This window comes from Nothoprocta perdicaria, unplaced genomic scaffold (assembly GCF_003342845.1).
Source record: "Nothoprocta perdicaria isolate Ctin4 unplaced genomic scaffold, notPer1 scaffold_189, whole genome shotgun sequence".
Taxonomy (NCBI): domain Eukaryota; kingdom Metazoa; phylum Chordata; class Aves; order Tinamiformes; family Tinamidae; genus Nothoprocta; species Nothoprocta perdicaria.
The window spans coordinates 596,952-611,432 of NW_020455082.1; the positions used below are offsets into that span (position 1 = coordinate 596,952).

The 14,481-nt window shown below is 58.1% G+C and overlaps 1 protein-coding gene across 1 annotated transcript in view; it reads left to right on the plus strand.

The window, feature by feature from the left end:
• Positions 1-14,481, plus strand: part of TMEM132E (transmembrane protein 132E) — a 38,852-nt gene that overhangs the window by 22,775 nt on the left and 1,596 nt on the right. The window contains exons 2-8 of the mRNA XM_026036971.1: positions 4,338-5,235; positions 5,493-5,633; positions 8,410-8,602; positions 8,923-9,066; positions 12,928-13,133; positions 13,865-14,144; positions 14,245-14,436. Coding sequence (XP_025892756.1) covers positions 4,338-5,235; positions 5,493-5,633; positions 8,410-8,602; positions 8,923-9,066; positions 12,928-13,133; positions 13,865-14,144; positions 14,245-14,436 — 2,054 coding nt within the window. The remainder of the gene's footprint in view (positions 1-4,337; positions 5,236-5,492; positions 5,634-8,409; positions 8,603-8,922; positions 9,067-12,927; positions 13,134-13,864; positions 14,145-14,244; positions 14,437-14,481) is intronic.

Sequence of the window (14,481 nt, forward strand, 5' to 3'; positions counted from 1 at the left end):
GAATGCCCAAATCCTGGAACATCCCTCTCTCCCTCCTCTCCATTCCGGAGTCGCAGCCGGGAGGAAGGCTCCGGGTGATGGAGCCACAGTCGGGAGGAAGGCTCCGGGTGCAACGTGGCGCCACCTCCATCCACCCGGCACCCGCGGGCGCAGTGTGGCCAGCCGGGCGGCAAGCAGCTCAATTAGCCCCTCTCCTGGCACCATTAGTTTATGGCCGAGGAGCGGAGGCGCCTGTCCCGTCCCCGCTCCGGGCGACAGATTAGAGCGTCATTTAAATGCATTTTGTCTGCGAAAGGAAATAGCCTCTGTGGGTGCCGGCGCTGCAGCTCGCGCTGAACTCATCCTGACCGTGTCATTAATCTGCAGCCCCGGCTCGGCCCCGCTGCCTCCTCTTCCCGCTCCGGCAGCGCCGGGCGCGCCGGCCTGTCCAGGCTCGTCAGGGCTCCGTGGTGCGGACACGTCCTCCGTGAGGACATTGCGACAGGAGGACACGGCACCGCTGGCCATGCCGTGAGGGTGCCTGGCACCTAAGGGTGCTGGCGCTGACACCGGATCATTGGACACCATTTTGGGTCCCTATCCTACTCATGAGTGGATTTCCGTCTACTTTTCCCCAAATACATGAGATTTTGCAGGGGGCGGTGCTGGAAATCCTGTACTGCCAAACGTTCCCTTTTTCTCTGCTCCCCGTGCGTTGTTCTTCCTTGCTGGGATTTCCCGCGCGCGGTTAGTCGGTGAATCTTTTCACAGCTCGGCTTTGCGGCGAATAAACCCACGTGCAGGAAAAAATCCTCCCCCCTTCTCATTACCACGAGCGGCAGGAGCAGCCGCGGCTGCGTAAACCAGGCCGGGCACGCAGGAGGACATAAAGCTTCATGCTTGGTGGCGGAAAGCAATCTGAGAGCCGGAGGTGAGGAGAAGGCTTTTCTCACCAGCCACTGTTCTTGAAATCTCCTACGGGCAGTTGGGGCGTCTTGCAGTGCGAGAGACCGCCCGGCACGGTCCTAGGGCTGCACGAGAAGGGCGGTTTCCACCGTAGGTCCTGCACGAGAAGGGCAGTTTCCACCCTGGACTGAATACCCTGAAGTCTCCCCGCTCCATCTCCAGCCCCTCAGAATGATGGTGACACCCCTGGGGACTCTGCTTGCTCCCAGCTCCTTGTAAATATCCATTCCTCATCCATCAAGGAGCATTTTGATCCGCTGGCTGCTTGTTTTCATGGAGGATATAGGGCCTTGGCAGAGCAGCCTGGTGTTCTTCTGCTCGCCAGGGAATTATTGAACTAAGGACTGTCCCCTCTTTGGGGCTTGAAGGGGCAGGGGGACATCCAAGGATTGTGGTGGTGGGAAGGGACCTTGGGAGATTTCTCCTTCTGCCACCTCCTCTGAACTGTGGAGTCAGCCCAGGTTGGTCACAGCTCTTTGGGCTTTGAAAGCCTTCAAGGATGGAGATCCCGCCTGGAGGAATCTCCACGATGGAGCCTCCCAGGGATGGAATCTCTCAGGGCAAACTGTCCTGGTGCTTGATGGTCCTCATGGGAAGCAGCTTCTCCTGGCACAGCCTCTCCACGTCCAGCTTGTGTCCATGCCCCCTCAGCCACAGGCCACGGCAGAGCTTCAGCTCCAGGGCTGCCCTGCTTGGAGCCAGGTTGGGGACTCCTTTTGTCCCATGGCCTGAGGAGGATCCCAGGCTGTGGCGAGTGGGAATTACATGTGGGGCCAAGTGCAGATGCTGCTCTGATTTGCTCTGCCTGTGGATGCGGCAGGTTTAGGTTCAAGGGCTCCTCCAGCACCACTGTTTTGCACCTGGTGTAGGGGAGCTGCGAACGAGAGCATTACAACCATCCTGGCCACAGAGCGGCTGCAGGAAGGGGCTGCACCCATGGGTGCCTTTCAGTGCCCAGAACCTCTCCCACAGCTCTCTGGAAAGAAATGAGATAAGAGACGAGATGGGGTCAGCATCCGCTGGATGCGCCTCGCTTGGAGGACATCTAGGAGTGGACACTGCTGGAGGACGTGCTGGGCTGGCACCGGGACCTGCCGGGATGCCGGCAGCGCTGTGCCGTGGCTGCTGGGCCGGGGGATTTTCCTGCCTGGTTTTCCAACAAGTTTTATCCCGGGCAGCGTAACCACAGATGCTGTTCGTGCTCGTATCAGCTGCTAATCCTTTTATGAGCCTTTCCAAGCCGCTTACGTGCCCTGTGTCCTGAAGCATCATGTTCTGCTAGACGGCGGGTCCCGGTTCCCGTTGGCTTCCCTGCCACTGCAACCTGGAGCGCTCCTGGATGCTGACCAGAGGCTGCCAAGAACTGATTTTCCTGGCTTGGGAAATCCCTAACCCCCAAAGCCTGGCGGCTGTGAGGGAAGGATACCCCATCTGGCTGCTTGAGCATTCCCATGTCTCCAGGTGGGAAATCCCGCGGGGATGGGCGCTCTCAGAGATGGTTCTGGCCCTGCTCCTTGGGTGCTGCAGATCCCGCCCTCTCTTCCCTGTGGAGACACCGGGTCTCTGCTGTGGAAGGGACTGGGGGGGCTGAACGGGGCACGTGGCTGGACCGCTGCTGAACTGTATGGCCACGGGGACACCCAGCACCCAGGTCTGTGCGGAGCAAGACCAGTTAGCCCCAGTGCAGCCAGAGCCTCTGCCTGGGTGGCTGCGAGGGAGCCCACAATGGTTTCTCTGCATGCGCCGTGCCCTGCTGGGAGAGGCTGCAGGACCTCGGAGCAGGTCCCAGCGCAGAGACACTCGTCCCCTCCGCTCCCTGCAGTGAAGCCGCCGGTGTCTCCTCCCCGCCAGGCGTCTGGCTCTGCCCGAGCGTCGAGACAGCACCTGGCCGGGGGCAGAGCCCGTCCCGGGGGGCCGCGCCGCCGCATCCGCCTCTTTCCCCGCTGCTTGACACGTGTAATTGGGGATGCTGCAGCTCCTGTTGGGAAGCCGCCGCCGGAGCCGCTTGGGAGCGGGCTGCAATCAGCGCCGGGAATGCAGGCGTGCGGCTTCTCGGCGCGCGGAGACAGGAGCTGCGGGAGGGGGGCGGCGGGGACCCGGGAGTCCTGGGAATTGCTGGCAGTCGCAGCAGCTGCAAAGACCTTGAGATGTCTTGCGGGTGCCTGCAGTAGTAGTTGGATGTTTGGGGCTTGGTTCGAGCAGGTCTTGGCTGCTCCCGCCTGCTTCCAGCCGTGGAATCAGGCGGCTCGGGATTGGTGTCAGCGGTGGCACTCGTGTGTCCCCTGGTGTCCCTGCCAGGTGTCCCCAGCCTGGTGAACCTGAATCTTGGCCTCCTGCAACTGCTCCGCTTGGGTTTCTTGCAGCCACATGAGGCTGCCCGTGGGTGTCCGGCCACGCGAGGAACTGGCTCCTGTGATGGCATTTGCTGGATTTTCTCCCCTTGGGATGAAATAGGAGCAAACCCCAAAGATGCAATAGCAAACCAAAAGAGATGGTGCTTTGATTTCCATCAGATCTGCAGCGAGGAAGACGGAGGAAGTAATCAGGGGGAGCAGCCTGCCGGATCTACCCATTTTTCCTCTTTCTGGGGAGAGGAAAGGACCGTCCCTGTTTCTGAGTGGAGGAAACTGAGGCAGGGAACCTAAGGGAGTAAGCTGGGATCTTATGGAGCAGTTTTGGTCCTTGTTGAAGTTTTTCACCCATGTGATAACATTTTGACCTTAACAGATTTCCTTCCCGCAGCCCATTTCAGTGGCTTCAGGTCTGCCTGCCTCCCTGGGTTGCAGCAATATCCTCCCCATCGGTTTTGCACAGGGCCGTGCCCGTGCTTGCAAAGGGGTAACGAATCCCCTGAAAGGTGGATCCGTGCTGTCGATGGGCAAACGGATTCTAATTCTCACTGTTTAACTCTGAGGCTTAAAGAACAGCAGGGAGAAAAGATATCCCTGTTATAAACGTGCCCCCTTCCAAGGGGACCAGCTCCTGGGGAAGCCTCCTGCCCTCCAAGCTGGCAGAAAGCTGCGGGGTGAATCGGGATGCCAGGATGGAGATGGCTTTGGGGTCACGTCTGGATTTGGGGATGGCGCTGAATTTGGTTTGGTAGCAAATTGGAACTTGGTTTGGTGGCAAATTTGACTTGGTTTGGTAGCAAATTGGAACTTGATTTGGTACCAAATTTGAATTTGATTTGGTAGCAAATTGGAACTTGGTTTGGTACCTAATTTGAACTTGGTTTGGTAGCAAATTTGAACTTGGTTTGGTACCAAATTGGAACTTGGTTTGGTACCAAATTGGAACTTGGTTTGGCTGGCGGGCTGGGCCACATGCGGGGGAGGCGCAGGGCGGTGCCGGGGGACGCTCCGCGCTAACCGCTGCTCCGCATCCCTCCGCAGCCGCGGCTAGGGGGGCAGCGCCCAGCCCGGAGCCGGCCGAGCCCGCCGGCGCGGCCACGCTGCCCGTCAGCTACCGGCTCTCCAGCACGCGCCTGGCCTTCTTCCTCAAGGAGGTGGGAGCCCTTCCCGGCGGCAACGCCAGCACCCCGCTGCAGCGCGCCGAGCCCTTCGTCGTCTTCCAGACCAAGGAGCTGCCCGTGCTCAACGTCACCCTGGGGCCCTTCAGCACGGGGCTGGTGCTGCCCAAGGAGCAGCTGCAACCCTCGAGCACCCTGGAGATCCCCGAGCGCCTGACGGTCAACTGGAAGGTCCGCGCCTTCATCATCCAGCCCCGCGTGGTGGCCAGCCAGCCCGTGGTCCAAGTGCTCTTCTACGTGGCCGGCCGGGACTGGGACGACTTCGACGTGGCCGACCGCCTGCCCTGCGTGCAGCTTCACGCCTTCCGCGATGCCCGCGAGGTCAAGAGCTCGTGCCGCCTGCGGGGCAGCCTGGCCACGTGCTTGGTGCAGGCGGAGCTGCCCCACGCCTGGTTCGGCCCCTCGGCTGTGCCCCTGGGCCGGCGCAAGAGCCCGGAGAGCCTGGAGGCGCCGGGCGAGAGCCAGCAAGCGGAGCTCTACTACACGCTGCACGCGCCCGGCGGCGCCGGCGAGTGCCCGGGTGAGACGTCCCCGCGGCGCGGCGCCGGGGCGGCCCGCGCCGAGGGCCCCACGCAGCACCCCTTGCTGCGCATCGGCAGCATCAGCCTGCTGCAGCCGCCCGCCGCGCAGCTCCTGCAGGAGCACCGCCTGGACGGCAACGTCTTCATCCGCCTGCCCGACAGGCCCCTCAAGCCCGGGGAAGTGCTCAGCATCTTCCTCTACCTCATGGGCAACTCCACGGTGGAGCACTTCACGCTCAGGTAAGGGTCTGCTGGAGCTGGTGGCTTGGGGATGTTGGGGGCTTCTTGTGCTGCTGCAACCCGTCTCCACCCCTAAAGCCACCCCACCGTGTTAGGGTGGTGGTTGTGTTGGCCCAATGCAAAGGCTTGTTCCTGTGGTTGGCATCTCCTTGGGATGCGAGGAAGGGATGGTGTGTTGTGCCTTAGAGCTGTGAGGGCTGCTTATTGCCAATAGAAGACTCAAGCCACCATGGGCCGATCCTGACTGCTCTCCACAGGGTGAAGGCCAAGAAGGGCGTCAATCTGCTCACCACCAAGTCGAGGAGCCTGCAGTGGCTGGTGACCTCAGAGCTGCTGACAGGTGGCAAGCACTCCACGGCCACGGTCGACGTGTCCCGCGTGGACGGTGCTGGGCCCAGGTAAGGCCTCATGAGCATCGATCCTTCATATTGGTGATCCTAAGCCCTGGCAGGGATTTTTGCTTTGGTGACGGGATCTTAGACCCCCCAGGTGATCTGGTGGCCTCCTTTGCCCTGGTCATGGCAGGGGATGCTGTTTTCAGCAATGTTGGGGTCAAACCTTTTCATTCTGGCTAATACAGATGGTTTTAAGTGGGAAAGCAGCTTTTGGTCTGTGCTTAGGATATACTCTGCTCCAAGCGTTGTTGCCTGGAGGCCAGTGGTGCAGGGATGTGGATGGCTGCACCCGGGTACCAAGGGGTCTCTGCAAGCCGCAGCTCGTGGTTCCTCACCACCATGGTTGACCAGCTCACAGTCTGCTCCACCACACATATGACTATGCTCTGGGAGCCCAACATAGGGTCCAGCCTTCCCGGGAAACCCCAGGGCATCTCCAAAAAGGGATCTCCAGGCTGCATCATGTGGTGGAAGCCCCAGCCTGTCGGCATGAGGACCTTAAGCCCCTTGAGATGGGGCAGCATATTTCTCCACTTGCAGCAAGGGTGACAAGGGCCTGTGAGCAATGGGACCATCACACTCCAGCCGCTTTGCAGGTGGTGGAGAGCTGCCTCTCCCCATCCATCCACCGGCCCCAGGCAGCACGTGGCTGCCGCGGAGCCGCTTTGTTGGGCTTGCTCATCCCAGGCGCCCTCCCAGGGGAGCCTCCGATAAGCTGCCGTGGGCGCAGATTTTATTTTCCTTTTAATTAAAAGCTGCGCACAGGATTCCTGTGGGAAGGGGACAACCAGGTGCCAGCAGGAGATTGTGCAGCCTCAGTGCAGACTGAGCTGGGAGCAAGGCCAGTGCCGGTCCAGTGCCAGCGTGGGCCAGGGACACCTCCAGGTCCACCTGAGAGGGTGTTTGACGCCTGTTTGTGGTCAGGCAGGTGGATGCTGCGTGGTGGCGTTGTTGGTGCCATCCTCCCTGTGCACTGGGACAGGAGCAGGGCTCAGTGCTGACGTCTCTGCTGGGCACCACGGTGCTGATGTCTCTGCAGATGTGCCCGGTCCATGAGCGGGTGTTGTCAGATGCCTGTGGGCACCTCCTGTGGGTTTGAGGGGCAACCAGAAGGCCACAGAAGGTCACCTGGTCGGGGTCCTCTGACCACACTTGGGTCGGTTGAGGAGGGCTCAGGGGATGGAAATGAGAATGATCTAAGGGAAAGGAGAACCATGAAAACAGGTGAAAAACATGGAGATGGATTATCCTGGGGAAGCAGAGGATGAGGAGAGGATGAGGAAGCAGAGGGGAGCTTCTCTGTGCAGGAGAGGGGAGCTCCATGCATCCATGGGGATGAACATCCATGGGGATGAACCCAGTGAACAAAGAGGACATGGATGCAACATGGGGTTGCATCGTAAGCAGGATTTCTCTGAAGCACTGGAAAAAATGATTCCCAGGCTGTGACATCTCTATCGCTAGGTATTTTTGGGCACCGGGGAGACGGATGTCTCCAGGAGCTGGGTCGAAGCTCCTGCCCACCGAGACACGGAGCTGCCGAGGCTGCTCCCGTGCGCCCGGGGCGGGATGGTGTCCCCGTCACTGGAGGCAGCGGAGCAGCCTCTGCGGCTCTCGTGTTGCTGTGGGAGGTGAGGGCTGGCCTGGGGAGGAGGAGGAGGAGGCACCTGCCTTCCTCCCGGCTCCTTCGCCTTCCCCCTCTCCGCGTCTGCGGCAGATTAAAATCAGCCTTGAAAGGTTAGAGACGGCAGATGAATTTAAAGTGATTACAATCACCTCTTAGACAAACAACTCAATCAAATATTAACGTCATGCAAAGTATGAATGACTCAAGCCCATGTTGCCCTCTGGGCCTTGTGGCAATGAGGAATTTGCCTTTCCGTGGCCCTTTGGGCTTCTGGCACTGCCAGGCGCGTTTGGAGATGATGTTCCCATCACAACCTTGCAGCCTTGGGCCATTCCAGCTGGAGGAGGGCAAAGCTCAGAGGGTTCAGCCAAATAAACGGAGATTTGGGGTTCTCTCACACTGGACAAGCATCTTAGGAGCAGTGCCAGGGCGCTATTTGGGGCAGGGGCTTAGCTTGTGCCCTGCGGCGGGGATGTGGCATTGGGAAGCTGTAGTCCAAGCAAGGTCCCTGCTGCTGGCTGCCCTCCATCCATCCGGGAGGGTTTGACTTGCAGGAGCCGGCCGAGGGAGCAGCCCCGGGGCAGTAAATCCAGCCCTGCTGCCGGGAAGATGCTGATCGGGAGACAAGGGCAGCACTCGGCCGGCCCCACAGCCGGGACCGTCCCCTGAGGCCGCTGACAACTAACCGTGTTGGTCACATCCAACGCGTGGGGCTCATCTATCACCGAGCAGCCTTTGCAAAGAGCAGGCTTTTGCTAGCCAGATATTTCTTCTGCTAGGGACAGGCACAAAAAACATAGCGGGGTTTTCCTTCCTCTTTTCCCACTTCTGCTTTCCACTGGAGTGGTCCGTGGCTTGGCGTGTGCGGGAGCAGTAATTGGTGGTTGATTTGCTGTTCCTCTGTCCTGGGTTTGGGGCTGTGCCATTCCTGGGGTGCCCAGGATGTGCTGGCCTTGCAGCGGCGGAGGCACCACGAATCCCGGTGCCTCCTGCTGCTTGAGACGGGCAGCTGGGACCCGCCGGAGATGCTCCGCATCGCTAGACGGCACTGTCTGTGTGTCCTGCAGGCTGGCTCCGGTCCCGGGGCGCCTGCGGGACCTGCCCCAGCGGGCGCCCAGCTGAGAGCGTCCCCCTCCTGTCCCCCTTGCCCAGGGATGGGGACTCCTCTGCTGAGATCATGCAGCTCGACTTCGAGATGGAGAACTTCACCAGCCAGTCGGTGACGCGCCGCATCATGTGGCACATCGACTACCGGGGCCGCAACCCACCGCCCGACCTGGAGAAGGTGGTGACAGAGCTGACCGTCATCCAGAGGGACATCCGGGCCATTGTTCCTCTGGCCATGGTGAGTGGATAGCGGGGACTCTGCATGCTCCCCTCCTGCTGGATGCATCATCCAAGCTTTCTGCGCTCTCCAATATCCTGCATGCTCCTTCCTGGCTCTTTGCCATTCCCTGCTTGGAAGAGACTGCCAGCTTTGCTTTTTTCATGCTGTTGATGGAGGCCAACCCTCTGACTTGGCAATACATCCCTATGATCTCAGTGATCCGTGGGAACCTTGTGTGCCTGCAAGGCACGGGTTGGAGATGGGCTGGCTGGCAGGTGCCTCCTGGGGGAGGTAGGCAGCCCATTAGACTGACTTTCTGCTTTGCACAACCTCCCCAGGACACAGAAATCATCAACACGGCCATCCTGACAGGCCGAACAGTGGCCATTCCCGTGAAGGTCATTGCGATTGAGCTGAGCGGGGTCATCGTGGATGTCTCGGCTATGGTTGAGTGCAAGTCCAACAACGAAGACATCATCAAGGTAGGTGTGTGAAGGGAGCCAGGATTGGGGTCTCATTAGTGCTAGCAAGGAACCCCATTGCCCTGGGGTGACGCCTCCAAGGGCAGGTTCGAGATGAGCTCTGGCCTCCCTTCCATCCCCTTTTGCCTTTCCATGGGCAATGTGGGGAGGAAGAACAGACACCCCGTCACTGCCTCCTGAGAGGCTGACGGATGCTCTGATGCTGAGCATGCTGCTTGTGGGCAGTGACAATAACTATGGGTTATCAAGGCATTTATTACTGATAAGGCAAAATATTGCTGCAATGCAGGGCAAGCAGCACGTTTTTGTTAGCTGCTTTCCTTGTGCCTTGGGGTGCCAGGTAGCTCCCAGAAGGACTGGACCCCAAATTGGCTCCGGCTGGCCGATGGCCCCGGCACTGCAGCTGCCCCCGGGGTGCAGGTGGTGGGTGCTGGGCCCTGGTGAGGGGCAGGGCTGGCGGCTGGGACCGGGACTGGGGTCAACTGGGGCTGCGAGGCTGAGCTGCGTGCTCAGGGAGGCTGCGGGGCTGGGGGACGGAGCAGTAAAGCGGCTGGGGAGAGGAGCGGGGTGGCTGTGTGGCAGGTGCTGGAGGAATGCAAAGGTATCTCCGTAGGGAGCACCCGTCCAATTATCCATCTTAGGTGGGGAGCATCAGTCCTCACATCCATCCATATATGTTTTTCTATCACCAATCGTATCCATATATCCATCCACCTCTATTACTCTATTGCTTTATCCATCCATCCCAAAAAAATCTTCCCTGATTCCCACCATACCCATTGCGGACCTTGCCCCAGACCCAACCCTGGAATTAACCACAGACCTTCCCTGGACCTTACTTTGGACCTAACCCTAGACCTACCACAGACTTTCAGATCCAACTCAGACCTTACCCCACATCCCACCCCGGACCTGATCCCAGACACTGCCCTGGACCCCAGCCTGGAAATACCCCAGACCTTACCATGGACCCAACCCTGGACCAGATCCCACCCCAACGTTACCCGGGACCCAGGCTGGGCCGAACCAGGCGCACAGGGAGTACAGCTGGTGTCACAAACTGTTTATCCAGGTTGTGACTACAGCTACAATCTGTGCGATTTACTGTGCCGGGCTCTAATTTATGGAGACCGGTTCTCTGCAGCATGATTAAACACTAGAGCAATAATACACTTCAGGATGGACTTCAAGACACTTAAGCTGTTTAATGTGCTGCCTTTCTGCTCATAAATCTATTTGCACACTGTCCCCAGACCTGGGGGTAGCAGACACATGCACACAAGTGGGGATGAATAATACATGGAGCAGTGCTCCAGCCCCACGGCTCCCTCGCCTCCTGCTTTCCATCTGAAGCCCCTTGCAATTTCCTTGCTGAGTTATTTGGTGTTTGTGCTGGAGATGCGTTTCCGAGGGAGCTTTCAGTTACCTGCTGAGATTGGGCAGTGTGATTGCGGTGTCAGGGCTATAAACCTGTTACATAAATCAAAGCTTACGTAGTGGACTCTGCTATCTGTTACTGTAAATAATGCAGCGTTAAGGAGGACTGGGGAGTGGCTGCTTCTCTCCATCCCAGCGGTGATTCGACAGTTGCTCCTCTAGACAGCATGTGGACAGGGCAGCACAGGGACCGTGGTTAAAGGATGGAGGGAAAGCACAGACATGATTTGTGACCCCTGTCCCTTCCATGGTGGCACATGGCAACTCATCCCAGGGAGAAGGACTTGATCGTTCAAGGTAGCATAGAAATAATGCCCGTTCCTTGCCTATACCATGGCTTTGGGGACTCATGTGCACCCAAGGGACCTGCAGGGAGAGAAGGGCCACCTCCAACTGCAGCGAGACTCAGAGATGCTCAGCTTCACCAACTGTTTGAGCCTTGCTTGGGAGCCCACTGTTGTCTTCACGCATCTGCTTGAAGACCTGCTGCAAACATATCAGCTGGATGGTCTGGCTGCAGCCTTGGAGTCCCAGATCATCACCCGGTCTCCAGTGGAAAACGCCAATGAGCAAACACGGGATCCCACCAGCTGTGATGAGTCTTCCCAGCCCCAGGGGCCCTAAAGAGGACGCATTGCCTCCATACTGCCCTTGAGTATATAGACCATACTGAATGAGGAGCTTGGAGCAGCTCCTGGCCATGGGAATGGAGCTCTTGGTGCTTGGCTCAGTGCCCGGGGAGACCTCAGCCTCCTGCTTACCGATGCCTTGCTGCGATTCCGGGAAGTATCTCCGAACAAGCGCTCACTTCATTTAAAAGCTAATCTGCAGTCACTCCATCATCAGGACAGGCCTGATGTGCTGGTATTTTTTGTTGTCATCTTTTTTCCCTCAGCCAATTGAAAAGCAAGTGGCCCCCAGAACAAGACTGCTGGGGGGATTTATTAGCTAAGGTAATGCAAGCAGCAGCCCATCATATTTATTGTGATAAATGGCACAATATCCAGAGTACTCCTTTGCTGGGGGATTTGCCCAAGAGCTCATCTTTATTCAAAGGCCGCCCTGCCAGAGCTGAGCTCGGCTTCTCGGGCATGCTGAGCTGGTGTCTATCTGATATGGAGGTGACAAACAAACCCTTCTGCACTGCACGTCCCTCCAGCCACCCGCCGAGTGGAGGCTTCCCAAAGAGCTCTGGGCTGTGGCCTCGGTGTCCTTCGCTGCTTGTGTGGCCGCGACAGCCCTGTCACCCCAGGGAAGGCTCGCAGGCACTGCCAGCCTCACGGGACCGTGAATGCACCACGGAGGGACACCACGGCCCTGAGATCTTGTAGGGCTCAACCCCTTATCAGCCATCAGAGAATCCGTATGGGAGAGCAGCTGCCCAGCAACAACTGTGAAAGACAGTCACTGTGCCGCTGGCTGAGAAAATGGATCTTTTTTTCTTCTTTTTTTACAGCTGCAAACGATTCAAACACAATTTCTGACAGAGCAAAGGGGAGAGAAGGGTCAGAGTTAGGCCCGGGGCTGCTCCTGATTAGAGGTTTAAGCCTCCCTGGGCTGATTCTTGTTCCAGCCTTGCTGGGAAGGAGGAGATGTCATTGACTCTGGTGCTCTAAGACGAAACACAAGCGATGCTTTAGTCGCTTCCTCTTATCTCCTTAATTGGCTTGGATTGGCCGGTAATAAGTGGCCCCCGCAGGACATATTTGTTTTATAGCAAATTTAACTAATAGCATTTGCATAAATGGGAATTAGAAAAAATAGCATTTGCATAAATGGGAATTAGAAAAAAAAAAAAAAAAAAAGAGAGAGAGGGAAAAACAGAGAAAATGAACAACAGGCTTCAGACCATTGGAAGCTGAAGCTCTTTTGGAAGCTCTTCCTTGCATGGACATGAGTGATGGGCACAGGGCCACGGCCCCCTCCGTGACACCCAGTTCGTGGCAGATCTGCGCTCATTTTCTGTGTTTGACTGTTGATAATGGGGGATCTTTTGGGGGTGGTGCTTATGGCGAGCATTTTGCAAGTCCTGTGGTCTTGGCTGAGACGAAGGGGCAGCCAGGAGTGCTTCTAACTTGAGCGTTGTGAGAGGAAAGAGATGTGTGCAGGAGTCCAAGAAAGCTGAAGCACCAAGTGAAGGTGCTGAGCTGGGGCCTGGAGAACACCAGGACCAGAGGGAACATTTGTTGCCGGTCTTGTTTATGGGAGCCCACTCCTCACAGCAAGGATTTGGGAGAAGAGAAAGTGCCACCTCTCTTGGGCTGGCCTTTAAGCGGGTACCTGCCTAGTATAGTCCTAATCCTCCAAGATGTCTCATCCCTCCGGACAACTGCTTTTGTAGGATTTGTGTGATTTCTACTGGCATTTTGCAGTAGGAATGTGCATTTTTCAGACCCCATCTCTTTTCTCCATCCCTGTGCCCAGGTCTCCAGCAGCTGCGACTATGTCTTCGTCAGCGGGAAGGAGTCGCGGGGCTCCATGAGCGCGCGGGTCACCTTCACTTACGAGCACCTCTCGGCCTCGCTGGAGATGACGGTGTGGGTGCCCAAACTACCCCTGCACATCGAGCTCTCGGACGCCCGGCTGAGCCAAGTGAAGGGCTGGAGGGTGCCCATCCTGCCGGACAGGAGGTGGGTGCTGCACCAGGGCCCTGGCTTTGGTTCGGTGCCCCGGTGCGAGGGAGCTGTAGACAAGCTGAAAGAAGTCCAGGGGAGGACCATGGAGATGGGTGCTCGGGTGGAGGACACACCGGGAGAGGCTGAGCCATCTGGGTCTGTGCAGCCTGGACAAGGCCAAGTGGAGAGGGGGCAAATTGCCCTTTTCAGCTACTTGATGAGGCGGCTTTAAAGATGATGGAGCCAGGCTAACCTCAGAGTGAAAGGCCTGGAAATTATGGATAGAGGCTGCAACAAGGGAATTTGCTGTTTGGATGTAAGGAGAAAGAAATCACAGTGAAGGTGGTCAAACCCTGGAGCTGGTGAGGAACCTCTGTCCTTGGCAGCGGTCAAAACTCACCAGGATAAGGCCAACTGACCTCAAAGCTAGCCCTACTTTGAGGTCTAGAAACCTGCAGGTGTTCCTCCCAACCTGAATTATTCTGGCTGTCTGCTGGCTGGTGGGTATAGATCCAAGCTATCCACTTCGCCACATGCTGGTGAAGCCCTCAGAGACCTTGTAGGCAACAGGTATCTTTTTGGCCAACCCAAACTGGAGCAACCAGTTGTCTTCCTGCTTTGGGAGGTGCTGCATTTCTCTGCAGTGTCTCATCCCTCTCTGCTCGCTCATCCCTGTCCTCTGCCTGGGGACTGAAGAGCCGTGGAGAGGGTTGGTGGCGCTCCCCACCTGCTCCCATGTCCCGCAGGTCCGTGCGGGACAGTGACCACGAGGAAGATGAAGAGGAGAGGAAGCAGAGCCGAGGCTGTGCCTTGCAGTACCAGCACGCCACGCTGCAGGTCTTCACCCAGTTCCACACCACGTCGGCAGAGGGCACGGGCCAGGTTGTCACCATGCTGGGGCCGGACTGGCTGGTGGAAGTCACGGACCTGGTCAGCGACTTCATGCGTGTGGATGACCCGCGGGTGGCCCACATGGTGGACAGCTTCACGCTGGCTGGGAGGGAGCCGGGCACCACGCTCTTCAAGGTACATCCGGGCCACCTTCTGTGAGCATCTAGTTGGATGGGGCCAGGAGAGCACCAGGGAGGGGGGCTCCACCATTGACAGGTGCCCTTGTCCCCTCTAGGTCGTGTCCCCGCTCATGGAAGCGGTGCTGGGCGAGACACTGGTGACGGTGGCAGATGAGAAGGTCAGCATCACAGACCTGAAGGCCCAAGTGATCTCCAGCCTGTCCCTCTCCCTCCACCCCAGCCCTGGCAATAGCCACACCATCATTGCCAAGACGTCCGCACAGCAGACCCTCAGCTTCTTCAAGCAGGTGAGGCAGGGGGTGGTGGGGCTGGCCCTGGGTCTCAGGGGTCCC